General features: G+C 59.2%; 1 protein-coding gene and 1 long non-coding RNA gene across 3 annotated transcripts in view; one reads left to right on the forward strand and one right to left on the reverse strand.

Annotated features, from left to right (window-relative positions):
- LOC132005167 (uncharacterized) overlaps positions 1 to 19,440 on the reverse strand; it is a 412,778-nt gene extending 393,338 nt beyond the window's left edge. For both annotated transcript variants that reach the window (XR_009400748.1, XR_009400749.1), the window contains exon 1: positions 19,246 to 19,440. This is a non-coding gene — a long non-coding RNA (uncharacterized LOC132005167). The remainder of the gene's footprint in view (positions 1 to 19,245) is intronic.
- Positions 19,441 to 20,566: 1,126 nt separating this feature from the next.
- FOXF1 (forkhead box F1) lies at positions 20,567 to 25,024 on the forward strand. The gene is made up of 2 exons (XM_059382318.1): positions 20,567 to 22,124; positions 23,555 to 25,024. Exons 1-2 carry the CDS (start codon positions 20,996 to 20,998, stop codon positions 23,713 to 23,715), a joined length of 1,290 nt encoding a protein of 429 aa, XP_059238301.1. The 5' UTR covers positions 20,567 to 20,995; the 3' UTR covers positions 23,716 to 25,024.
- The last annotated feature ends 1,339 nt before the right edge of the window (positions 25,025 to 26,363 follow it).

The raw sequence follows: 26,363 nt of genomic DNA on the forward strand, positions 1-26,363 counted from the left end.
AGGCTCCCCACTGAGCAGAGAGCCCAATCTAGGGATTGATCCCAGGACCCTGGGATCATGACCTGAGCCGAAGGCAGAGGCTTTAACCCCCTGAGCCACCCAGGCGCCCCTAAAGAGTGACTTTTACAACATAAGTCTGACAATTTTTCATCATCCATTGCTTCGTAGTGAATCATGGCCATGTGCAGTAGCTTTATGATTTCTCACGGCTTCTGCGGGTCAGCAGCTGAAGAGGGGCTGGACTGGCTGACGACTCTGGTGCAGGGTCTCCCACGGGGTCCCGAACACAGGGCCTGGGCCAGGCTCACCTGAAGGCCTCGCCGCGCACGCTCTGGCCTCTTTCCTCCACCGAGCTCACCTCCGCATCGACTTTCTTCAGGGCTCTTCCCTCTAGAGGATGAGCTCTCCCGCCGGCCTGCCCTTCCTGGCTGCTAACCACCTGCCTCTCCCCACCAGGACGCACACTCCTTATGACCACGAGGGCAATGGCTAGCGCTCAGTAAATATTTGTGAAATTAAGAGGCAGGGAGGTGTTGAATGCAGAGCGAACATGTCCTTCGAAGCACACCCTCGGTGCTGTCTAGATGCTGAGGACCAGGACAGGCTGCAGTGAGACGGCACATCACAGGCAGCTGGGGGCCCTGTGTTGTGTGGCGCTGCATCAGACGGACTCCCAGTATCCACTGCCATCTTCCCATGTGTCTCCAAATCTGGAGAGGAAAAGCACTATGTTTCCCAGACTCCCAGCAGCCCATGGGCAGGAGGAGTGAGACCCAGCCAATGAGATGCCCCTGGCCAAGGTCTGGAGCAGGTGCCAGCGCCCGGCGGCTCCACAGCTGCACGGGCGCGGAGACCCGGGGGTCTGTGCACAGCAGGCCAGCGTCCAGTCACGCACCGTGGCGAGTCCAGACACAAGTGGGTGGTGACTTCCCGATCCCGGCTGGCAGGCACAGCCGTGGTCCCAGCTTCAGCAGATCCAGAGCCACCTCCCACCTCCTGCCCGAGGGAAGCTCGGGGCTGTCTCAGCAGGTCAGTTCCGCGTTGTGCGCAAGTCCGTTCGGGAGGCCCTGCTAGAACACACCACTCCCTCTGACGATTTGGGACGCCCCTGATCCCTTGTATCAAGTCCTACTCTGAGGAACACGCTTGCAGGGAGGGCACCATCATGCCACCCACCAGGCCTGGGGTGTCGGAAAGGTGGGCGTGAGCGTGCAGGGCCCAGCTACTGACAGGTACGGCCACAAGTCCCAAGGCAGCCTGAGAAGCCCGGGGCCCGGCCCATTGCCACCTGGACGCTCCGGCGACGAGTGCACAAACTTCTAGACAGTTAGTATGTCCGGGGGCTCCCTGCCTCGCTCACCTTTTGGCCCTCATGTTTAGGGCAAGACCCGCCGGCGGCAGTGAACACTGAATTCTTTTCTTCTGCCACATGCCACAGAAGTCTGTGTCTTCGCGCGATCTAGTCCTGACACGACCTCTAACGTCGCTGTGCCACACTGGGCAAGCCACTCACCCCTCCTAGTCTTCATGTTTGTCACTACAGAAAGACAGAAGGGCCCAAACCATATCAAGCTTCCTTCCAGCTTCAACTGCCGAGAATTCCTGTCTATTCTGCTGTGCGTTCTGTGAGTGTGTACGTGCACGTGCGTGTGAGTGTGTGTGTGTGTGCGCGCGCGCATGTGTTAATGCCTCCTTATGACCAGTGAACTCTGCACAGCAACCTGTCCCAGTCCGCACCCTGCCATGTTGGTGCCTATGAGCTCCAGAAATGTTACTTTAACCTTTTTTAATACTTTTACTCTGGGAAGAAACAGGGCAGGGAGAGTAAACACAACACGACCCGCACCCCCAGCCCGATGCCCAGTTCCCACAGCTTCTCAGCCTGTGCCGACTGTCCTTCCCTCTCTGCCCTTTGGCAGGCCTGTGCCCTTGGCCTGCTGTGAGGGAAAGCGCCTGTCTACACCTCTCACTGAGTACCTCTACAGAGCAAGAACGGAGCTGGGTTTCCTGGCAGTGCAGTTGTGGGTCAAATTAAGCATTCTGCATCCCAAGTTGTCTTTGAATCTGGGTCACCTCTTCCCAAATTCTGTTTGGAAAAGTGCCCTTATCAAGAACAGATGCTCCAGATGTTTCACAGACACTGGCACATAAGTAAGAACATGGCCCCGACACACACACGTTTTTTCAAAATGCAATTTTTAGAACATCAGGAGTGACTCCAGGGTGGTCTGAAGTCAACCGTCCTCAGGGAAACTATGAACTTGATATGAAAATTAGGCAATGTATTTTAACACCTACCCACACCGGGCCCCAAATTCCTGCGCTATCACCTACGGCTCCTCCCGGACGCGCAGGCAGAATCCCGCACCTGGTGTCTCTGTTCAAGGTCTGGAGCAGCAAGGAGTGCTCAAGCAGGTCCCAGGCCGGCCCCTAGCTCTACCCCTCAGAAACGTGTGACCGTGGGCCAGTCACCACCTCCCTGCGTCCGTAACCTCATCAGCAAAATGGGAATCATACTCTCCAAGTCTCTCTCGTGGGCCTCCTGGGGACTCCGCAGGCGTGGAGCCCGGCACAGAGGAAGGGCCCGCAACACTGCTGTCCCTCCTCCCAAACCGTGCGCGGGGCTCCCTGGGCACCCGAGTCGCTCCAGGACGGCCGCAGGCTCGCGGGTGCAGCTGACACCACGGACCCAGACGCCATCCCAAGAGGGAAGAGCTGTGTCGGTTGCCTGATCCTTCCGGACCTTCTGCCGTCTCCTCACCGCTCCAGCAAGCCTGACACCAGAAAGGCATTCAGCCTCGTCTTCAAAGGAGAAGCAAGCCCAGGAAGAAAACGTTTTAGCAGAGGGACTTTGTCTGCGTGAGAACCACGACTCCGAGGCTCCGAGGACACAGTGGGGCTCTGTTTTGGGGCTCCTCACCGGAGCAGCCGGCTCGCCGGACAGTAAACACGCTTCTGATGAAATACATGTTTTGGGCAGCGGATTCTCCCGCCGTGAGTAACAGGCAGTGTGCTTCCAAGAGTGTGTCAGGCTAAACGCATCTGTCATCTCAGATGGGAGACCCTCCCAGCCACGGAACGTCCTGAACAGTAGCAAGGACGCCAGCCCTGGGCGGGGAGGCCCGGCTTCTGAGTCAGCCCGCGGCGCGTCCGAGCCAACGCTCTGGGGCCACTGAGGCCGGCGTGCGGACCATCCCGTGGATGCTGATGCCCCGGCTGCCCGCACCGTCTCCTCCTTCCGCCTGGCAGAGTCCCTGGGTCATACAGACAGTGTGCCGCCCAAAGAGCCTTGGGCTCCCATTTGTGTACTGGCTGGAAACAATAAGCCACATGTGTACTTCCATTAACCAACAAAAGTCACATCTCGCAACACCACTTAACAGGAGCTCCCTGCAGTTGTACCTCCTGAATGTCTCCTCAAACCCCAGCGAGTCCCCAGGTGGGATCTCATCTCCCACCTGGGGATCCAATGCCCGTGAAGCACCCGGGATGTGCTTCATGAAGCTGATGGGGTTGGTGATGCCCCCGAGAGAGACAAGCCAGTCGAAGCAAGCAGGGTCACACCATCCAAAGTCAGAGGTAGAAGGCCTGGCCTTTGGCATGCGAACACAGAACGCTCATTTCCTGGGAGAAGAAATGGAGGCTTGGGGACAGGACGTGGCCCGCTAGCACTGGCACCAGCACCGGCCCACCGTCCAGAGCTTCCCTCGCAACTGCAAACACCTCCGGAGACGCCCTGGTGCCCGGAGACCAAGAAACGCTGTGGGTACCTCCCCCCCTTGCCAGGACCTCTGTGCAGAGGGACCCCAGGACTCCCTGTTGTCTCTAGACAGTGCAGAAGAAGGGGACGCGGGTGAACTGAGAGGACAGCACTGCAGGGCAGTGGGGAGGTTGCCCTAAGAAGGCAGTGTCGGGGATGGGGGGGGGGGGTATGCGTGTGCGTGCGCGCTCACGAACGTGAAAAAGCGATGTCCATGGGGAAGGATGGAGACTGGTGTCCCACCCAGCCCAGAAGCCAGGGAAGTCAGGCCTTGACGAGTAGGGGTGGTGGCCACAGCCTCTTTCCTCTAGGACACACCTGCCCTGCCCTGAGGGAGGCTATTAGCCCTGTGATTAGTTTCCTCCTTCCCTTGGGGGCCTTGGGCAAACGTGTAGACTGGGGCCTCCCTCTTCTCATTTGTCCAAATATTTGCAGCTTGTGGGGCATGTGGTCACTCTCTGAAAGGCTACATTTGGGGCGGTTCTGGCTGAAACCATCTCCGTCCGTCAACACTGCCAGGGCCAAGCTGAGAGTCCCCAGCGTGTCTGGAAGCTCCTGGTGACATCCAGGTTGTTGGGAAAGAGAGGCCGGGAGTGAGAGCCTTGAGCAACTCCTTTTAGGGGAGCTCTGTACTGGGGACCCTACCGCTGCTTCTCAGCTCCCCCGGCCACTCTGGGACAGTGTTCAGAGATGAGGACCCCGGGGCCTGAGCAAGGGAAATGAGACCCAGTGGAAATGAGACCCGGTGGCGCGGCAGGCGATGGTCTGAGCCCCACCGACTGGGTCTGCCTCCATCCTCCTCTTCAAGGGGCCTTCCTCCGTGGTCGTCGGGTCGGCAGCCCAGGCCGTCGCGTTTCCTCAGCATCCTCGTGAGGTTGCCCTTGGCCGTCATTTGCTGAGCTCTTCCCCGGTCAGCAGCTGGGCTGCTGCCTTTGCGTTCCCATCTGATAGAATTCTCCGGAGTCCCCCAGAAGGGGGTCTGACTTCTCCCATTTTACAGATGAGGCTACTGAGGGGTGGGGGGTCAGGTAACACACCCCAGGCTCATGGCAGAGGCAGAACCAGGCTGAAAGCCGACATGCTCAACCTGCCACCTTCCAGACCACTCCCCAAGAGAGCTGCCACGCGACCTCGAAGCTGCCACGGGCTTCCAAGAGGCACACGGGCCACGGGGCTGGCGGGACTCGGAATGTGGGAGCTGCGACCAGACTCGGTGGATGTTCAGCGCCCCTCTTCGCCAAGAAGCAGTATTCCTCCCCAGGGGTGCCTTCGGGGCCTCGGGAAGCAGCGCCAGTGCCAGGCCTGGGGTGGGGGCACAGGCGAAGCCGGAAAGGGCTTGGAAGCACCGCTCGTCCTGCCTGGGGTCGCCTGGAAGCCTGAGCCTGTACTTACTTCTCCCTGCTAAATAACAGCTCTGGTTTCTGCTAAAAGGATTCATTCCCGGAGCACAATAATTTTCATCTCCTCCTTGCTACAAACCATAGTTTATGGCTAAATATACGCCATAATGAGCCCCTGGCCTGATAGCGTCGTTAAGGAGATATTTGACCTCGGGTTTAATTGCAGGATGGAATAAATGGTTGGGCCCGCCAGCGCGCAGGCGAGTTCAGGGCTCCGCATCTGGCATCCGCTAGCCCCAGAGAAAAGCCCTGGAGAAAGTGATGCGGGCCGGGGAAAGCGGCTTTGGAGGCTCCTGGCCCGCTGAGTAGGGTGAGAGCTCAGGAGCCAGGTCGGGCGGGGCACCTCCCTGGCCCGACCCTGGAGCCGCCTGCTTGAGGGAGCCAGGGCAGCCGCTTGTCCCTGAGAGCAGCCCGCAGACTCGACCCTCTTTAAGCCCAATCTTCTGCTTTCCAAAGCCCCCCAGAAGATGGCTGCCTGCCCCCATCCCCGCCGGCAGAACGCAAGGCCAGCGGGCTTGGCACTGGGCTCGAGATGCGCCTTGCCACCAAACTCAATAGACTAAACACCAGTTTGAAGTGTCCCCAACATAAACTTCCGGCATGCATGGGGGCTGGTGACTGGTGAGGGAAGCTGGGGATGAGGCCACCCCGCACCTGCAGAAAGCTCCTGCCACAGTGAGAGCTTGCGGGAGCGCAGGGCGGGGCCGGAGGAGGAGGAGGAGGAGGAGGAGGAGGAGGAGGAGGAGGGACTCGGAGCAGCAGCTGCATCAGGTCTCCCGCCTCTGGGCCCATGACCCCAGCACTTCTGCGAGAAAAATGTGGCCTGGCTGGAGCCTGTGACCCCCACCCTGGGCCTGGAGGACAGGGGTGGAGTGAGGCCTGCAGAAGCATGGCCCTCACCCTGGTCTCTCCTCTCGGATTTTTCCCTCGGCTGTACAATGTCAAGGCTACAGAACCCGTCAAGAGAATGTCAGCTGAACGCATGGGCTTGACAAACAGCAACTCTTTGAAAGAACAGGGAACCAAGAGCTGCGAGTGAGGTTCAGTTTGCTCCATCTGGTGGCTCTTACCTGGGAGGGAGTGTGTTAGGGATTTTGAACAACCAGTGAGAGCTATGGGCTGCTACCCGCACGCACTTCTGCACCTCCCACCTGCAAGATTCCTTGATCTAGTTAAACCCACACCTTGACCGGCTCCATTACCCAAGTGTCTGGAAGCAGACACAGATCTCACCTCCCAGCCCCAGTTTCCAGGGGTCGGCATGGAGCCATGAGGTGGCCCCTTAAACAGACATCCCCCCCACCGCAAGTCAGTGACCCCGATGTGGCACACTACCTGAAACTAGGAGGTACAAGGCACCGCCCGAAAGCAGCTCTCCTGCAGCTGGGCGTGCCGGCTTGCAGAACCTGAGCTCCGGCAGGCAATTTCCCCGCATTTTCCCTTTTCCTTCAGAGACTGTTTCCTCGGTTCCCCGGACTTCGGCGCCACTTGGGCACTGGGTGGGTTACCCAGTCCGGGTGAGTGCGGCCTTCGAAGCGAGCTTCACCCCGGGGCACACGCGCTGGGAGATCCAGCTCGGAAGATGGAAGCGCCAGGCTAGGGTGTTCCCCCCCCCCCCGGGGCCGCCACCTCCACCTGCGGCGGCGGCTGTGTGCCTGGAAGCCCTATCCTAAGCTGCGCCGAAGGAGAGCGCCGGCAGCGGTGGACTCACAAGAACCGTGTGGGGAAAAGCCGAGGAGATGTGTGGGGAAAACCAACCTCTCCCCCCCACCGACATCCACCAGGAAAGGATCCGACAAGGCCTGAAATTTCCCACTGTTTCACTTCACCTGTGGAGACACTGCCGGGTAGTGTTTGGAAGACCCGGGTGTGTTTCCGAGAAGAAAATTGGGGCATGGTGTCCGTCTCAGCCCTGCTGGCCCGGGCCGGCAACACCCACCTGCCTGGCCACAGCCACAGCCACAGCCACAGCCAGCAGCCCCGACTGCCTGGCCAGCCTCCCCTCAAGGTCAGATCGGCCGGGGCCTGCCGGGCCGGTGCTTTCTCCTGCTCTTCCCATCCTCAGTCCTCACTAAGCTAAGAAAAGGTGGCACCGACGCTTTCCCTGCTGCAGAGGAGCAGCAGGCTGTGGGTGCGGGGCAAACAGCTCCTTGGGATGGGGAACCTGGAGCCCTCTCTGCCCGCAAGAACATCCTGGGCCAGGAAGCAAACTGAAGAAGTCCGAGCTGGTTACATTATGTTTAAAATAAAGGAGAGGCAAGGGAAAGGCAGGCACTGAAGAGAGAAGGGAGACTGAATTCTTCCCCACCGAGGTGTCCCGAAAGACTTATCTGTGTGCGCTTCCAAAAAGGCACTGAAGGACACAAATTAGGGTTTTCCTTAGCCCAAAAACCTGGTTATACTGCTGCGGGTTTCGGGGGCGTGACTGCGAACGGAGAGCTCCGGATTGCGGGCAGCGGGGGAGGAGGCACGACAATTTCACCCCTGGGGGCGATCGGCAGCGGGTCGGAAGGGGGCTGTGCGCGCCCTTTCATTGGGCCTGGGACTCCAGCACCGCAAACGCCCCGCGGCCGCAGCTCGATCGGCTGTTTGTAATTCCATCCTTTTTTCATTAACATAAACACCACTTGAACAAAAATGTACACGGCCACCTACTGCGCCAGGAGAGGCGGCCCAGCACCCACCGGCCGGCGCTCGCCCACCCGCAGGGTCCCCGCCCTAGTGGTGCGTCCGGGGCACCCGGGTCCACGAAGTCTACGCTGTGCGGGCCAGCCCGGGCTGCCTTTGCAGGCTTTGAAGCCTCAGGCCTCCAGGCTCTCCAGCGGCCCCCAGCTCAGCGCGTCCCCCGGCGGCGGCGGTTGCCGGTGCCCCACGGAGGTGCTGAGTTGTCAACCTAAATTCCTAGTTAAGCCTCTTGTTGATAAAGCCTCAGGGCAAATTGGTTCCTCTTTACCTGCCCGCCCCCGGCCTCCGCCCTCACCCGCGCAGCGCTAATCGCGGCAGAAGCCGGGCGCCGGCGGCCGGGCAGCAAGCTAATGGGAGTTGGAAGCTGCACCGTCTCCACTCAGCCAGACACCAGGCAAGGTGGAGGAAGGAGCTGGGGGCCCGGGGGACGGGCCACCTGGGACCTCCGTCCTGGGGTTGAAGGCCCACTCTTGCTGGGGTGGGCTTCTAGTGGAGGAAGCACAACAACAGCGGCGGGGTCTCCGCCGCCCACTTCAGTGGTCCTGGCGACCCCCTGGTAGTTCTCGTTGGTGCTTCGGTGGCCCTGTTCGCACAGTCTGATCTCGGGTTAGCGACCTCCCGAACACGCGTGTAAGCATGTGCGCGCGAGAATCTCCCAGACCAGAGCCCACCAGAGCCCGTCTGAATCCTGGTCTGCATCGTCCTCCTCCCTCTCCCAACAGCCCCCCACACCACTAGTTAGACCCCGCTCCCGCTCGAATCAAAAATCAGGAGGGTTTTGGAGACCACAATCAGCCCGGCTCACCGAGGGCTCAGCTCGATCTACAGGGGCAGAGGCAGGTGGAGCACAGAGCCGGTTCTCGGGGAGTTCTCCAAACGAGGTAGCCAGAATGGTCCACTTAGTAGACCTTTAACATGCTATTTCTCCTTCGGTCAGTGCATAATCTTTGGCGTCCTGCTATTCTCCATCACCCTACAGACATGTTCCAGGCCATCTTGCAATTTAAGCGCAGTTCCCGGTTTTGCACAGGGGGAAAAAAAAAAAAAAAAAAAAAAAGCCCCGTTCGAGACATCCCACTGCACGGACCTTAGCTCCAATCTGGGCGTCCCACTCTAGTGGCAACCTATGCTGTATCCAGAGTCCGGCGCAGAGACCCTTCCCCTCAGCCCCTCTCCCTTCGTGTGCTCGGGCTGCCGCAGGATCCGGGACCGGGCAGTCCTGCCACGGCCGGCCAAAGCGGGGCTCCGGGCTCTGAGGCGCACAGAACTGGTTTCCAGAAGGCACTGATCCACGACTGCGAGTCCCCGGCGCTCCCCAGAGACCCCCCAGCCTCTCCCCTCACTCGCCCCAGCAGGAGAAGACTGAATCGGGCCAAGTGAGTGAGAAAGAGGTGCTCACTGCCACTACCCGCCCCCAACCCGACCCTTCCCGGGCTGGAGAGTTTTCAATTTGCCACTCCAGCGTCCCCCGCCAGCATCCAGGCGCGCACCCCCTCCCCCGGGATGGTCGAGGTAAAATAAACACCGCGTTCACGCAAGCAGAACCCATCATTTGCCCAAACCAAGATTAAAATAATTGCTTCGTCGCAGAACGAGAACAGTAGTAACCAGCCCATCCGGGGCTGCCCAGGACCCTCCCGCCACCGCGGCCTCGGTGGACGCGCAGCGGCCTCTCAGCTCAGCCAGCGGGGACTCGGAGCAGGGGCACACTCGGGGCCCCGCGGGGGCCGGGGTCCGCTCGAGAGAAACAGGAGCACGGTGGCTGCTCCGAGTCAGTCGCACCGCCTCGGCCGAACGCCAGCCCTCGGCAATTCTTGTCTTGGAGGCGGTGTAAAGAATGCTGGAGTCAGACTCGCCAAACCAGAGTGAGTCTGGGCGGCTTCAAAGGAGAGAGACACAGGGGCAGGGACAGAGACAGAGACAGAGAGGTCAGGGGCAAGCAGGCAGTGGCGAGGGGCAGCTACCCAGAAGCGCGGTCCTCAGAAAACGCTACTTTGCCAAAATGTGGAGAAAAACGTGGGGCAGTGGCCGGAGGGGCCGGGGGGTAGGAGATCTAGAAGTGGTCTCTTTAAAAAGTGAATTTGATTCCTAATTGAGTTACTTTTCATAACGAATGAAATGGGTCTTAGCCCAATGCAGAGGGGTGGCGGTGGGGGGGGGCAGGGGGGTGACCCGGCGGGGTGGGGGCGGCAGTGCCTGTAGCAGCCACGAGGACCTAACGTATTCTCAAACGTTCACAGAGGAAAGAAAGGGAGGAAGAGGAGGGAGATAAAAGCATCGACTCTGACCCTGGGAATAGAACAAAATGGTAAATACGTTCAGGGATGCTCTTAGAAACAGCAGGTCTTACACATCTTCCGTGTTAGGGATAGAATGTTCGTAGGTAATTGCTAAATTATTAAGAAAAAAGGACCCGGGATAAGGATTAATTGGTGGCGGGCAGCGCCTGCAGATGCCCCACGAAAGCCTGCTGCCCGGGGCAAAGAGCAGCGGGGGGCCAGGGTCCTTATGGGGCGGAGTTGTTCAAAGATGGGGTGTATCGCAAACATTGAGAAAGTAGGTTTCAGAATAAAAGGACTAGAAAGTTTGAGTGACTGCTTTGTTTTTTTCCTCTGTTGGATCTTTAATTCCGCCGCTTGGGAACAAGTCTAGCGTTGAGAGCCTGAACAGGGGCCCGGCGCGTTTGAGATGAAGGAGCTCGGCCTGCCTTAGGCGTGGGGAGCAGCGGCTGGAGGAGGGGGAAGAGCTCATCTCCCGACGGAGAGAGCGGGTGCCTGCGCCGATCAGGACCGCACTCCCAGGAATCCCCAGGAGGTCCTGGGGAGCAGGAACCCCTTGGCCTCCAAAGAGCTGAGCCGGGGCTGCTCCAGCGTCTGCCTTGCTCCCAGTCCTCTGCCCCAATTTTGAGCCTGGGCACCCCGGGAGGGGGCAGTCTAGGAGCTAAGGGAGCGCCCAGGCCAGCAACACGGACGTTCACCCTGGCGGAGGGCTCAGACCAGACACACAGTGCCAGGAAGTAGAATGGAGGCTGGCGGGGGAGGGAGGGGGTGGTCTCTGCAGGAAGCCTTGGATTTGCCCCTCCTTGTCTGGGGCGGGGGCAGTTATGGGGCTGTTATTTTGCTGTTACGAGTGGTGGAAAGAGGGGGCAGTGACAGTCTCCCCTCTTCTTCCAGATTAGCCAACGGAGCCCAGAATTGGGACCCCTTATTGCTCTCACGGCAGGGAAGGAGGTATCTTTTAACGGATCCCACATTGACTGAGCTCTCGCTGCCTGTGCCGCGCCTTGCTCTCCCGCCTGTGAAATGGGCTCCACCGCACCAGCAACTCACGCGGCTCCTAGCTTGGTGCTGGACACGGGAGGCGCTCAGGGCTTCCCTGACCACAGCACTTATTCTCACTGCGTCTCCCCTGAAGAGATACCTTCATTTCTGCCATCATGCAAATGTGAAAGGGGGTCCAGAGAATTTAAGAAGCTTCCCAGAGGTCACACAGCTGGCCTGGCAGGGAGGCAGGACTCTAACTCAGGTCTTCGCCAACCAGGCAATGTGCCCCGGGCAGGCTCCCCCCCCCGCCCCCCCCCCAAATAGCAGGGACTGGAGAGGGTGACCAGGGACTAGGTATGGCCAGTGGTGGGCGGGCACATCTGAGACCTCATCATTATTCTGTAAAAGAAAGTCCAATTCTGGGCCAGAGGCAGGTCCCCTCCAACCCAGCACTCTTCTCCCTGAGGCCGGCGCCACAATTCTAAGCCACTTTCACAACCGTCTTGCCCAGGGTAGCCCATTTCACCGATGACGATGGAGCCCACAGAAGAAGGGACCTGTCCCAAGTCACATGGGCCGATTCTCCAATTTGTGTTCACTCCACCAAAGCTCTGGTCCTGTCAAACCAAGTCCCTAGACTGGGGCTACATAGGCTTTTGGAACCTCCAAGAGAAAGGGACAAGGCATCTTAACCCCCTAGATCCGCAAATACAAGGGCTGAGGGAGCACCCCCAGTAACAGCAACCCCAGTTAACAGTTACTCACGGGTCGAATCTTCTCAGTACCCAGGAGGAGCTACTGTCAACTGTTTTCGTTCTGCAGATGGGGAGACCGAGGCACAGAGAGGCAGGGCCACCAGCCCCAGTCACCCAGCAAGGGAGCCAAGTCTCAATCAGGTGGAACTTGCTTTCCCAAAACCTCTCTCTGCCCTGGTTCCCACTCAGGACCCCCACTCACCTCACCACCCTCCCGACCCGGCATGGGGCACTTCCAGCCTTTCTCAACCGGTCCTCAGTCCAGCTCTGTGGATGGGTACTGACCTCATCGGTTTCTCCATTTCAAAATGAAGAAACTGAGGCAACGGGAGATGAAACCACTCGTGGGGGCTCTCGGTTCTGTTCTGCCCCTGGCCTCCTTCAAAGGCTTGACTCACACACAGTCCCGGGGACACTGGAACGGCCCCCAATACCCTCCCCACTGTCCTGGGAAAGCCCCACTCTAGGGCTAAAGGGAATGAGGCCCGTGACCTGCTCCCAGGAATACCGTCCTCGGGGAAACATCCGTGTCAGGGCGGCTGCTGACGGTGCCAGGAGCCCCAGAGGGAAATGTGCCCCGTGTGTGCCAGGCTGAGAATGTGCCTCAAGTCCCCTCTCCCTGTCTCTGTCTCTCTCCCTCTCTTCTCTCTCGGCTTCTTTCTCTCGGCTCCCTCCCTCCTCCCTCCCCTCCCCCCTCCCTCCCTCCCCCCTCCCCCCTCCTTCTTACAAACATTCCTCACCCCAGTCCGGAGCTCCCTGCCCGCCTGACCCCGCTGGTGTTCCACAGGCCCTCCTCCCCAGCGGAGCCCACCATTCCTCTAGTGTCTGTCCCCGTCTCTCTTCCCAGTGTGTGAACCGATTTCCCACAATCGGAATATGCTTCTTGAGCTCCTTCGCCGTGTCTCTGACCCTCGGTGTTTCTGGGTTCGAATGACCGAACCCCCTGGGTCCCTCTCTGAGGAGAGGCAGGGGTCCATGTGTTCCAGGCACTCCTGCCTTTCTGCTCTCGGTGCACAGGCCCAGCGGCCCAGCACCCCGCGCTGTTCGGACTCTGCGGGAGCTGGGCCCCCTCCCCTGCGTCATGCACAGACAAGAGCGGCCCCTCCGGTCCCTCCTGCAGGAAACAGGCCCAGCAGAGCTACGCCAGTCCTCTGTGTCCACACACAGGTCTTTCCAGGGTCCTTGCAGCAGCAGAGTTACAACCCGGCTGGGACAAAAGGACTCAGCCAGACCACAGGGGATGTGTGGGAAGAGGGTGTCACCTCCGTTTTCTGAGCAAACCCTGGACTATGGGCCGAGCCCCCCCCCCCGCAGGTACAGCCCCTCCCTCCGACCATCCCTCCCTTCGCGGTACCACAGCTGGGCAGATTTTGTTTTCTCCCCCCAAATAACACTTATTTTCATCATTTTTACCGCCCCCTGAATGGAAATAGAGCACCACTGCCTATAAATGGAGACCAATGGGCACATTCCGCCCGCACACTCGGGCCGGGAGCAAACTGCTGCTTTTGATTAAGGAACACATCTGAGGTCTTCCCAGCATCTCCCCACCTTGCCTGGCCCCCAGCTCCCTGACCTCACACTGTTCCAACGCCCTCCTCCTCACAGTGTGTGTGAGGGGGGGGAGTGTGCGTCTGCGTGTGTGTGCTCTACTCCCCCTCAACTCAGAGAAACACAAAATACCTGGCCCTTGAAATTTAATTCATATTTTCCTTTTGGTGTGTTTCTTTTTGGATCGTCACACAGAATGCATTTGCATCCCCTGCGCCCCGCCCCTCCCAACCCAGGATTTAACTCCACTGAGAGCCCCACCCTTTGAGTCCGAGAGGGGCAAAGCCCCTTCCTCAGGCTGTACCTTCTGGGTATCAGTTTTCTCTCCTTCCCTGTGGATCCTTTGCTGGAAAACTAAATCTGGGAGATAGCCCTCTCCCCCCACGGGCGCGCGCACACACACACACACACGCGCGCGCGCGCGCGCGCGCGCGTGCGCCCGTGGGAGAAGGAACTCCTTTGCCCCAACTTTCTGAGCACAGCTGTCCAAGCAGAGAGCTTTAAAATATCCCGGGATGCCTCCGTGGGAAGGAGAGCGGCGGCGGCCCAGGCATCCGGAATGGGAGCACCAGGACGTTCAGTGTCCCGGGAACAGTCTCTGTCTTAGAGCAACAGGCACTGCTAATACCAGAAAACTCCCGAAAACCTCGCAGGGCAGAGAGCTGTAAATTCCTAGGCTGCCGTGCTGTCAAATATTTCACTGGAGAACGTCATGGAAAATGTGTACTTTTGGGTAAAGTGCCCACACAGAGGGGCGAGCTCAGGGCTACAAGAGCCCTGGCACAGACTTTTTTTTTCCATGAATGTGTAAGTGTCTCTAATGTGCCGCTGAGCGGGGACGACTATCTGTCAGGGCCGGGCGTATGGCTGACTCGCCCCACAGCTGCTCCTCCCGACGCGGCCCTGGTGGTCCCCAGAGGTGAGGTTTCCAAGCCCCGTCTGTGCAGAGGGCACTCTCTCCTCCGCACCTCAGGGCCCCTCATGGAGAGCCTGGGAGGCGGGGGCCAGAATATGGTTTGCTGCTGACCAGAGGGCAGAACAGGGCCGTGGGTTTAGAGTTTGGCTGGGTGGCCCTGAGTACAGGTGAGGACCGCCCCCGAGAATGAGGCGGGCACTGCGCTCGGCTTCTCGGCGGCCGCAGCCGTCCCCTGCACTGGGGCTCTCCGCAGTCGGTGCTCATTCCACAAGGTCCAGAGCCCACGGCCTCTTGTGATGGACACAGGAGCACATCATCACCACGTCTCGAGTTCACTCCGAGAACCACCACCCCTGCCAGCAGGACGGGGTGCAGAAAAGTCACTCCACTGCCAGAAGAGTAAAGTCGGAGAGTCACTGCCCTTCTGAGACGGGGCCTGAGATGAGCAAGGAACGCCTCCCAGAGCCGCAGTTTTAGGTGGTAGTGACCGGCCGGGGCACACAGGCCTGGGTGTTAGCGGCGTGACCCCTGCAGGGTCGCTCCGTGTGTTAGATCACACGCAAAGCCCCGACATCTGTCTGCTCTGTGATTCGCGCTCCAGCGACCACGCTGGCTGCCGAGTCTCCTCGCCTCACCGTGTACCCAGGACGCCTCTGGTGCACCAGCGTCTCCCCCACGATGCCCTGTGTGCACGCGCACCAACGCGTGCGTGCTGTACAAGGTTCGTGCGAGTCGCCCATGAGGACACACGCAACCCTGACAGTGGTCTACGGAATTCTAAATCACGTGGTCCGAAGAGCCTCTGCAGTCCCGCGTCCGGGCCCACAGCTGCCGCGTGCGAGGGATGTGCTGTGCTGCACACGGTCCGGGACTGTCCCTACGTGGAACACTGCAGAGTACACTCGCATATTCTACACACATACTGAGTTCTACTGACCGAATCTGACAGTAGCCGCACAGGAAGCTACCGCACCACACTCCTGTCCCCGGAGCCTCCGCACGGATGCGAGTTAGATGTGTGTTCTTCAGGCTCTTCTGTACACACAGACCTGGTGATGCACACCTGCCCGACACGGCAGTGCCCACAGGACACGCCGGCATGGACCTCAAGTTACTCTACTCCGGGCCTTTTTATTGCAGGTTTCTCTCTCTATCTCTCATTTTTTTTTTTTTTTTTAAAGTAAACTTCCCAACATGGGCCTCAAACTCATGACCCTGAAATCAAGAGTCACATGCTTTACCGGCTAAGGCAGCCAGGCACCCCGTGTCCTGCGCGGTCCACCTCCCCGGGAGGACATTCTACACGTTGGCCAGCATCATATGTGTGCACATCTGGCGCCTGCAGAGAAACATCCCACGCATTTTGTGCACAAATCATCCTATTAGCCGGGGGTGGTGGGGTGGGGGGTGGATGCTCTGTCTCCTGACCCTGACATTTCTCCCCCCATTCCCCTGTCCCCAGGGTCACATTTTTCACCCACAGATACCTCACCACCGTCCCCAACTCCAGACCTCCCTACTGACTCTGCCAGGCCAGGTGGCTTCCGAAACTGCCCAGTGCCCACCTCAGGTCTGGGCCCCGCCTGCCCTACCTTCTGTTGCCTTTGGACACCGCCTGGAAGGGGTTGGAGGGAGGAGGGGCAAGGGAGGCTCAGGCCCCTCACTAATGCAGAGCAGGGATAGTGGGGGACAGGGTGGCTGCCCTCTCGGTGGGTGGTCGGCTGCTGCCTGCGCCCCAGCCCCCTCCCACTGGGCCGGCACAATCCGAGCTGGATCTGGTTCCCTGCTCGGGTTACGGCGCACTCTCCGCCAGGGCGGCTTCACTTAAGCAATTAGCCAGTAAAAATACCTTGGGCTTGGGGAGTGGGAGACCCGGCAGGCTTGTCTGTTTTTACACCCCCACCCCAATGTAGGATTCCTGGGGCCAAAGCTGGGGCATAGATCTGATTTGGGATGGGAAGGGTGTCTTTATGGATCTTTAAGCTAAGAGCAAAAGCTGCCCACATCCCTGTCTGTATTTTCTTCACTGTCCCATGGGCTGGGCCCCTGGGACTTTGTTTCCATCTCTACCTAAGTCTTTCTCTGTACAGGCTCAACGCCTGCAACAGCCCAACAGCCCTGAGAAGAGGTGCGCCATTTGTCCCCTTCTTAGATGAAAAACCTACAGTGCACAGCACGATGACAGCTAACAATACTGTTAACATATGCTCGAATGTTGCAAGACAGGAAATCTTAAATGCTCTCACACACAAAAGAAACAGTAACTACGTGACGGGATAGAGATGTCTTAAAGGAATGAGGAGGGCATGGTGGTGATAATTTTGCAACACATAAATGTTTTCAATCGGCACACTGTATCAGCACACTTGAATTTACACGATGTTGTGTGTCTATTTTATCTTAATAAAGCTGTTAAAAAAAACAACAACAACAACAGCCCACAACCACCTCCCCTTACCAATAAACGAAGGCACAAAGATTTTATGCAACATCCGTACAGGGTGAATGCTGCATTCAAATCCGGATGTTCCCAGTGTGCGGGCAGAGGGTCTCTGGCTTTTCCACTGCAGACCCTGGCTCTCCCTGTGGCTTAACTCCTGGCTCCTGGGACAGCTCTGAATTTGCATCCTGGCTCTGCAGGGTGACGCAGGGCCTGGGATAACCAGAGCTGGGGACACATCTGTAAAGGGAGGGATAATATTGACCTCTTGGGGGCTTCTGTGAAGAGTAAGCAAATATCGTTGGGTCATTTAACCTTGGTCCTGGGCTCATAGATGGGAGGTAGTGGGTTCATGGACAGGCTCCAGCTCTTTGGTGAGACCTGGAAAAACCATTCTATGAATGTCGCAGGTATGCGCCTTGCCTTCTGGGGTTGGGAGGGTGGAGGGGGTCTGGTTTTCAGTGGTCTGTCAAAAGGGATTCACAGCCCATGGAAAGGTTAAGAACATCCAAGGGGTGTTGATAAGGCAGCGATCAGCACCTGGCGGCCAGTAGTCCGGTGTGCAAAGTCCTGTTCCTGACACTGCGTCTGCGACAGCTGCTACGATTTCATCGCCGGCTCCCCAAAGGACCTCTCTGCGCCTGTGTGCCTGGGAAGCCAGGAGCTGGCACGGGGGTGCCCCAAAAGCTTTTCTAAACTCACTCTCTCTACACTCCACCTGCACTGAAGCTTCTGGGGGAGGGTCTCCTCTTGGGGGTAGAGAGAAAAGATGGAGAGGTCTTCCCTTGGCAGCCCTGGCTAACCCAGGCTAGGTCCCTGGTGGGCCTCAGTTTCCCCACTTCAAAATGCAAGATCAAGTGATACTTCTCCGGCTAACTTGAGAGCTGAGAGCCTCCTCTCTGAGCACACAGAAAAGCCCTCCTTGCTATGGATGTGGTTTTTCCTAGAATTGGAGGGGGGTCCCCTACAAATTACAGAGCTGAGAGCTCATTTCCCCTCCGCTCCTTCTCACATTCCCCCGTTTACCTCCCTCCTGGGTGGAGATCAGGGGTTGGAAAGAGCCTCCATCTGCTGCGTTGCTGAGGATCCCAGCCACTCAGCCCCTGTCCTTGGACAAGGTAACTGCTGCCCCTTCCCTGCAAAGTCTGGTTTGCTGTCAGAGCCCGAGGGGCAAGTGGAGGCCAGGCAGGGCCCCAAGTCCACACTTCCTCCCTAGGAAGGCAGGAGCTCCCCCGTCCCAAAACACACAGGAGCCCCCAGGGGAGCCAGTTGAAAGACCCCCATGTGCTGGAGGGAGGAAATGATCTGGGGTTTAGCCAAAGATGGCATCTGAGGCCCCTCCCAACTGGAGAGGACCCAGGAGGGAAGAGGCTACTGGGAAAAATCTCCCGCAATTTCAAGTCTGTGGAGCCCCCTCACTTTGAAGGCAGACTGTCAGACTAACGGAGGCACTGCTCCCGATTTCTGAGAGCCTGAGAGCCGCAGGGTACTGCTGCACCCTTAGCAGGCTGGGGAATGGGGCAGCCTCTCCCTCAGGCCTCTCGACTGAATGCCAGATGTGCTCCCAGCAGCTGGCGGTAGCGACCCTTTCTCGGAACTTCCCTCCCAGCACCGCCAGGGCCTCCTAGCCTGCAGCTGCCGTTTAGCAAAAAATAAAAAATAAATTTAAAAAGTGATGGAAAGAGAACGTAGTAAGAACGCGTGCGAGCGTGGACATGTGTACCCGCGAATGGAGCGGCTGTGCGTGGGCGAACGCGCAGTGCAGGAGTGTGTGCGCTTCACCCACAGCGTGTCCTCTGCGGAGGGCAGGCCTGTGCTTTTTCAAGCGAGGGTTGGGGCGCCTAAGCTGTGTGAGGGGTATTCACTAAGGCGCACTGGCGGCTACGCGCGGCCTCAGGGTCTCTGAGGTCCGTGGATGCCGGCTGGGCCGTGTGAAATGGGGGTGGATCCGCGGGTGCGCATTCTCCTGCGCGAAGATACAGCCACACACAAACTTGGTCACATCCCACGCACCCTTCCCCTAGGCCGGGGAGCCCGGCGGAAGCGGAGTGCGGAGAAGTCGACTCAATCGGCTTCCGCGAGCGCCGCTCGGCCTGGAAAGCTAGCGACCGCTGGGCGCGTTTCGCCTTGAGACCCCCAGCTCCTCGCACAGACGTGCCAGGCGCCCCGAAGGCGACGAGGCGTCTACCGCCGAGGCTGAAGGCGTCTGAGCAAGGAGGGGGGACAGCGGGGGACAAGGAAGCCAGAGAAACCCGAGAGGACAGTGGGCTTTGAAAAGCGCCGCGGGGCAGGCGCACTCTGAGCCTCCCGGCACTCCCGGCATCTGTGTTTTGTCCAGGCTCCTGCCAGGGCAAGGCATCTAGGCTTCCCGAGACGACCCTGGAAAACTGCCCTCTCCTCCCTCCGCCCGACCCAGGGCCAGGGCCAGAGAGGCTGGGCTCGGTGTCCTGCAGTCAGCGCGCGAACAGCACTCACCTGGGTCCCCGCTTGCCGTGTTGCGCCCAGCTCCTGCGCGGTTCCGCGCTCGGCGCCACTGTCCTCCCCCCCAGCCCTAGCCCGCACCCCAGCACCGCCAGGGAAGGCGTGCGTGCGAGCCCCCTGCTGCGGACAGCCTGGCGCGAGAGGGCCGCCCGGGCCTGTGCTCCCCGCCCGCGCAGACTGCTTTCCGGAACCTGGCCTGGCGCGCAGTGTCAGAGGCCCCGCGGCGGCGGCAGGCCGAACCCACAGGGGCATTAGGCCAACTCCCCCCCGCGCACGCGGAATTCTCTATTATTATTATTAAAGAATCCCCAGAACGTGTTTACGTTGAGCCGTATAAACTTCCTGCCAGGGCCTTTACCATCTATGAGAAATCGGAACCTGTTCTTGGAAAGTGGGGACACCGGAGCTGCGGGGCCAAATGGGCGGATTTTCATTGTGTGCGTGTGTTGGGGGCGGTGGGGACCGGGTACAATGTGGTTCAGATCCGAACGTGGCTAGTGTCCACGTGAATGAGAACTGGTGAGAATGTAAGTTCCTGTGGTCTTATTCTGTCCCGGTGAGTGAGCGCATTACTTGGGGCGCACGTGCCTGAGCGAGGTGTGTGCGTGAGTGGGAAGGCACGCGTGAGTCTGAGAAGGCACACAGGAGTATGAGTTTTCACTTCTGACTCTTCGTAATTTGTCGGATTTGCACGTGCACCAATGCATGCGTGTGTGCGCACGAATGAGCAAATGAGCGGGGCCGCTTGTTCCGGGAAGCCGTGTGGTTTCGGCCCCCCCAGGGCCGGCGGTTCTCACTCGCTCCCGCCCGGTCGGTGGAGCCCGAGACAAAGCGGCAGCGACCCGCCCTGAGCTTTCGTTTTCCGCCCGTGCTCGGCTCCCGCGGCTGCCCGCCCGCTCGCGCGCTTCTGGGCGAGTCCAAAAAGTCCCAGGCGCAGCGCAGTCCTTCCCGGGGCGGGGAGAGTGGGTAGGCGGTCCCTCAGGGGAACAGACGCCCGCTGGCCGCGGGGACCCGTGGCCGAGCCGGCTGTGCCCGCGGTGGCCACGGCCCGGTACCCGCTGCCGCCGCTGCAGTTGCGATCTGCCACCCGGCTGTGCGCGTCCGGGGAGACCCGGGGTGTCCGCGCCTCCGAGCGGGGAAGGCGGGGAGCGGGGGTGGGGGGGCGCTGCGCAGAACCGGGCAGAGCCGCGGGCGGAGGGCGCATTAACACTTGCTCGCCAGGTTGGTGGAGGCGGGGCGGTTTTGCTGGCGGCCGCGGGGCGCCGAGGGTGGGGGCCCTTTAAGCGCCCACCGACGCTGGTCGGAGGGGGGCGGGGGGGGGGGGGAACTCCTGGAGGGTCTTAGGCCGGCCCTCAAGACGCCGCAGAGAGAAGATGCAGTGAGGGCGGCCTGGCTGGAGCCGTGGAGCCGAGCGCCACGGGTGGCAAGGGCCAAGTGCTGTTCCCCGCGGGGGCGCACGGCCGCAGGCCCCGGAGGTGGGGCCTTCCCCAAAAAACCGGCGACGGAGGTGGGGGGGCTTCCTCGTGGCCACGGCCGGGGCTGCAAAGAGGCTGCCCCTCAGCCTCCGTTGGGCTCCTTCCCTAGTGGGAGGGCGAGAGGGAAAGAGGGAGGAGAGAGAGGAGGGGGAGGAGGAGCTGGGGAGAGGGGGCTCCGCGCCAACCGCCGGCGGAGCCAGCCGCTCCTCGGGGAGGACGGGTGGGCGGGGGAGGGCGCGCCGAGGCCCGCTCCGGAGCAGTGGCCGCGGATGACGGCAGAGGTGCAGCCAGCCCCGCGCGCGCAGCCCCCTCCCCCTCGCCCTCCTCCCCCCCCTCCTCTTCCTCCTCCTCCTCCTCCTCCCGGCTCGTCGGCGGCGCAGAGCAGCGGCGGCAGCGGCGGCGGCGGCAGCAGCCACCCGATGTCTTCGGCGCCCGAGAAGCAGCAGCCACCGCACGGCGGCGGCGTCGGCGGCGGCGGGGGAGGCGGCACGGCCATGGACCCCGCGTCGTCCGGCCCGTCCAAGGCCAAGAAGACCAACGCCGGCATCCGGCGCCCGGAGAAGCCGCCCTACTCGTACATCGCGCTCATCGTCATGGCCATCCAGAGCTCGCCCACCAAGCGCCTGACGCTCAGCGAGATCTACCAGTTCCTGCAGAGCCGCTTCCCCTTCTTCCGCGGCTCCTACCAGGGCTGGAAGAACTCCGTGCGCCACAACCTCTCTCTCAACGAGTGCTTCATCAAGCTGCCCAAGGGCCTTGGGCGGCCTGGTAAAGGCCACTACTGGACCATCGACCCGGCCAGCGAGTTCATGTTCGAGGAGGGTTCCTTTCGGCGGCGGCCGCGCGGCTTCCGAAGGAAATGCCAGGCGCTCAAGCCCATGTACAGCATGATGAACGGGCTCGGCTTCAACCACCTCCCGGACACCTACGGCTTCCAGAGCTCTGCCGGCGGCCTCTCGTGCCCGCCCAACAGTCTGGCGCTGGAGGGCAGCCTGGGCATGATGAACGGCCACTTGCCGGGCAACGTGGACGGCATGGCTTTGCCCAGCCACTCGGTGCCACACCTGCCCGCAAACGGCGGGCACTCGTACATGGGCAGCTGTGGCGGCACAGCGGCGGGTGAGTACCCGCACCACGACAGCTCGGTGCCCGCCTCCCCTTTGCTGCCTGCAACCGCCAGCGGGGTCATGGAGCCGCACGCAGTCTACTCAGGCTCCACGGCCGCCTGGCCGCCCTCGGCCTCTGCAGCCCTCAACAGCGGCGCCTCCTACATCAAGCAGCAGCCCCTGTCCCCCTGCAATCCCGCGGCCAACCCCCTGTCTGGCAGCCTCTCCACGCACTCCCTGGACCAGCCGTATCTACACCAGAACAGTCACAACGCCCCAGCTGAGTTGCAAGGTGAGTGGGGAGACCAGGGCTGTCCTAGTCCTGGGGGACTCTGACATCTGTCAGTGCACGGAACCCAGCCCCCAAACTGCTGGCCGCCGTGGGCGAGGGCTCCTTGCCACTTCTGTGGGGTGCCAACCCCACGACTCCGGGGAGGCCCCAGCTCTCCAGAGTATCTCTGTCCTGCACGCCGCCCTTTGAATGGTGGCAGTTTAGGTCCAGATAATTGTTCTCCTCTTGGGCTCCATCTCCTAGCCGCTGGTGGTCCCTAGCCTGGCCAAGAGACCCCTTTCTAACAAAAAGACTCAGACCCCGATATTCTACATCTCTTTAAGCCCTTACCCCCCTCACGCCTCATCAAGTTCCCAGGATGGAGCCCAAGCCCAGTCTTGGCCAGCTGGCTAGGCCTCCCCTGGAATCGCCACCGGAAAGCTGCGTGGACAGAAAGGAAGAGTTAGGCCCGAAGCTGCCTGGGCTGGGTGCTCAGCGGCCCAGCAGCCCAGCCTCCCAAGGAACCAAGGCTGGCTGTGGGACAGCTGAGCTGGGGGACATTTTGTAGGGATAGAGGCAGAGAGGAGCTGTGGCCAGGCCCAGAGCAAGAGTTAGAGGCGCAGGCCCCACAGACTCTCTGTTTCCGAGGATCCGGGCTTTGTGTGGCAGGTACACTCCTCCCCGCCCCTCCGAGGAGGAGATGCAGCCGAGTGCGCCCTTCGGGCCTCTCCTCTCTGCACCCACCAGCCTCTCCCGGCCTGGTTCTGAAAAGGGCGCTCAGGAGCTCAGCAGGGCCAGTCAGGGCTCAGCTGTCAGCTGCCCCTGCGAGGCAGGAGCGGGTCCGGTGGTTGGAAGGCCGGAGGGCGGTCTCTCCGCAGGGATCTCCTGGCTGGGGCTGTTTCAAACTCCCAGGCTCTGGCTGCCTCTCCACCCGCTGCGGGGAGGGAGGTGTTCTCGGAGGGGCCCTTCCCCTGGGTAAGGCTCCAGCGGCACCAGGGCCTCTGCAGGCTTTGAGGTTGGGAGGTAAATGCCCCAGGACCCGGCACAGGCCTTGGGCTGGCCATGGAAGCGGAGACCAGACTCTCCTTGAGATCTGCTGGCCCGTGAGAGCCTCCTCACCCCTTCCCCTTCAGCCTCAGGGAGCCCCAGCCTGGAGCTCTGATGTCCAAGGCGATAGAGGCCCCCACAGTGGGCACCCAGGGAGCAGCGGTCATCCCTGGGGTCCTGGGATCTTGTGCTGGAGCACAGAGCCCAGGGCCTGGAATCTGGGGCTGCCTGGATCCGCCCGAGGCCGGAACTCTGGGAGTCTGGCACCTCGGTGGGACGTAGGGAGGCAACAGAGCCCTGCCCTGGGGCCCTGCGCTGGAGCCGGGTGGCGCTGCTTCTCCGCCTGGAGCCCTGCGTCCCTGACCCTAACTCTGCTCCCTGCCCTCCTCTTGCCTCCTTCCCAGGCATCCCGAGGTATCACTCCCAGTCCCCCGGCATGTGTGACCGCAAGGAGTTCGTCTTCTCCTTCAACACCATGGCGCCCTCGTCCATGCACTCGGCCGGCAGTGGCTCCTACTACCACCAGCAGGTCACCTACCAAGACATCAAGCCCTGTGTGATGTGAGACCACAGCGAGCAGGCCCCACCGGCCCGGGCGGCCTGGCGCAGGGATCTGGAACGCATTGCAAGAAACTGCTTTATTCTTGAGGTATAACCATAGGCAGAAGACGAGGGTTTGACCCCTACCCACCTGGATTATTTGGAAAGAAATCCCCAAGGCAAAGACGCAGCACGGCGGTCAGCACCTCCTCCCCCACTTCTTCAAAAGATTAACAAATGGTGGCTGTGGGGTCCGTCTGACCGCAGCTGTTGGTAAATAAGTATCTGGTTTTGATCCAGTCGAAGGCGGCCGAGACGGTGCTGTGTTGGGGGGACCCTCAACATCCAAACGAGAATTCTGCTGAGGCCTCTCCCCGCTTTCCCTCCAATGGCAGAAGTGGGGGAAGGTTTTCAGAAGAAAGGCCAACATGTGAGACCATCATTATCAAATACTTTATTTTTTCGTTGAGTATTTATCTTTTTATTTTTAATTTTTTTTTGAAAGAATGTCTTGGAATGCGCAAGTCTCCTCTTAGAGCCGTGTTTGGCAGGGAAGGGGGGCAAGAAATCCCATCTCCCTCCCCATCTCGGAAGCCCCCCAGCAACCACAGGTGGATCTTTGTGCGGACTTGCATTTCCGAAGCCACTGTTCCTCTTACAAAAAGAAACCAGGAGGAGCCCAGCAGCAGGGGCTCCCTGGGCCTCGCCCTCCCCTCACTCCTCCTTGGCCTTCTCGACAGCCCTTTTGGTTTTGTTTCCGATTGCATTTTGACTTTTTCCGGCGGGTGTTCGTCTCACAAGACCCAACCGTCTCCCGATCTCTACTGTAAAAACGTGCTGGCGGCAGAGCAAGGGGAGCACCGCGCGGCGCGGGGACAGGGAGGCCGGTGAGCGCACGGATTCAGGATGGCGGCGAAGGCGACGCAGAAAGGTTAAGGCACTTTTTTAAACTATAGCAAGGCTCATCCTGTTATTTATTCTACTTTCTTCCCTAATAATCGAAACACCGCATCGGCTCCTCCGTTTATCAGTATTAATGGTGTAACTTTGTTGGCAATATTTGCCGCGTAGAAAATTTTTTTTTTAGAGGTCCATTGTAAATTTTTGAAACAAAGTCCAATCTGTGTAAAAACAAATTTCCATATGTTTATATAAATATATATATAAAATGAAGGACTAGCCCTTTTTTAGTATTTGGCTGCTGGGGTGCAGCGTTTGTGACACGTATTTTAAATTTCCTTCTGCACTGTATAAAATGACAATTCGAGGATGTTTTGCCTTTTGTGTATTTTTTCCTAAAAAAAGAACAAAAATAAAAATGTATAACATTTGTACATGGCCTTTAACATTGTATCAGCTAGAAATAAAATCACATGAGTATTTTATTGGGATTGGGATGGCAGAGTATCTTCTCAACCCCAGTACACGCAGACAGCGGCTTGGCCTCGCCAGCCTTTTCTTATGTAAAACGCGGACGTCTCTGAATCCTTTTTCTTCTCTCTCTCTCTCTCTCTCTCTCTCTCTCTCCCCCTTTTCTTCTTCTTTCCATCCTTCGCTTCCGACTGACGTGAGATCTGTACGTGAGGAACGATTTTTCTTGGCTTCTGTTTTTTAAGAAGAGCCCTCTGCCCCTCTAAATGTCATTTCTTGTTTGAGATACATAATCAGATGTTGAAAGAAAAACTGTGCCCCTCCTTTCCCCAGGGAAAGCCGCATAGATATAAGTATATATATGATTTTTTTGACTTTGTTTTTGGCCACCAGTGAGAGTTTTACTTGGAGTTTCAGGCTTCACTGTTACCATTTTCTAGCTGTTATAAATTATGAAACAACTTTATTTTTTTGTAGAGTTTTGTTTTTGTTTTTTGAGGGTTTTTTGTGGTTTGTTTGTTTGTTTGTTTTTGGTTCTCTATACTTGTTTTTCCCCAACTCACAAGTGAGTAAAATAGAAGTAAGAAAAAGACCACTGGTGTGAGAGCAAGGTGACAAAAACATTTCCATTCAGGAACATTTCCTCCAAAATCACTGTGGGGGGCAACACACGGTTTAAAACCTGTGTCTCTAACGGACCACCCTCCTTCCCTACCGATTCCCGCCTACCTAAGAAAACAAACAGTAAAATCACATTGTCCGTGCGGCCATTCAGGACCCACCGCAGTTTCTCCGCGTCGTGGGGTTGCGAGCCTCTGAACCTGGTTCTTCTCAAATTTGACATTTTGGACATGAGGGTAATTTCTCCAGTGCTCTGTTACATCAAAATTATCAAACTCGCCTAGGCAATTAATGTCCCAAACTAACCGCTGTCTATAAAACCGAGATAAAGAGTACAGGAAAAGGCTGGTGACTCCATCCCTGGGGTCTCTGGTGGGCCGAAGCGACGGGGCTGGGGTCTCCCTGCTCAGCAGGCTGCCGCCCACACGCCCCTAGTCCTGCGCTCCGGGAGCATGTCTGCAGCAAGCAGCGACGGCACTGTCCCCTCTGGGGTGGACGCCACCACAGCAGCCCATCAGATCGGTGCCCAGGAAAACAAGGCCGGAGAAAATCCCGCGGGCCTCCAGTGCAGAAACCGCGCTCTGCTCGCATCCAGGCAACAGCCGCAGGCAAGAGTGGGTCTTGTCCTCCCTCCCGCGCCGCAGAGACTGAGCCCCAATTAGGACCTAGGTTCTGGGAAGT

The sequence above is a fragment of the Mustela nigripes genome, chromosome 17 (assembly GCF_022355385.1).
Source record: "Mustela nigripes isolate SB6536 chromosome 17, MUSNIG.SB6536, whole genome shotgun sequence".
NCBI lineage: Eukaryota > Metazoa > Chordata > Mammalia > Carnivora > Mustelidae > Mustela > Mustela nigripes.

What these genes read in the sequence shown, in the direction of transcription:
- FOXF1 (XM_059382318.1), top strand. Translation starts at nt 20,996, where the DNA reads ATGACGGCAGAGGTGCAGCCAGCCCCGCGCGCGCAGCCCCCTCCCCCT. An exon ending in CGCCCCAGCTGAGTTGCAAG is followed by an intron (nt 22,125 to 23,554) that starts GTGAGTGGGGAG and finishes CCTCCTTCCCAG; the next exon opens with GCATCCCGAGGTATCACTCC.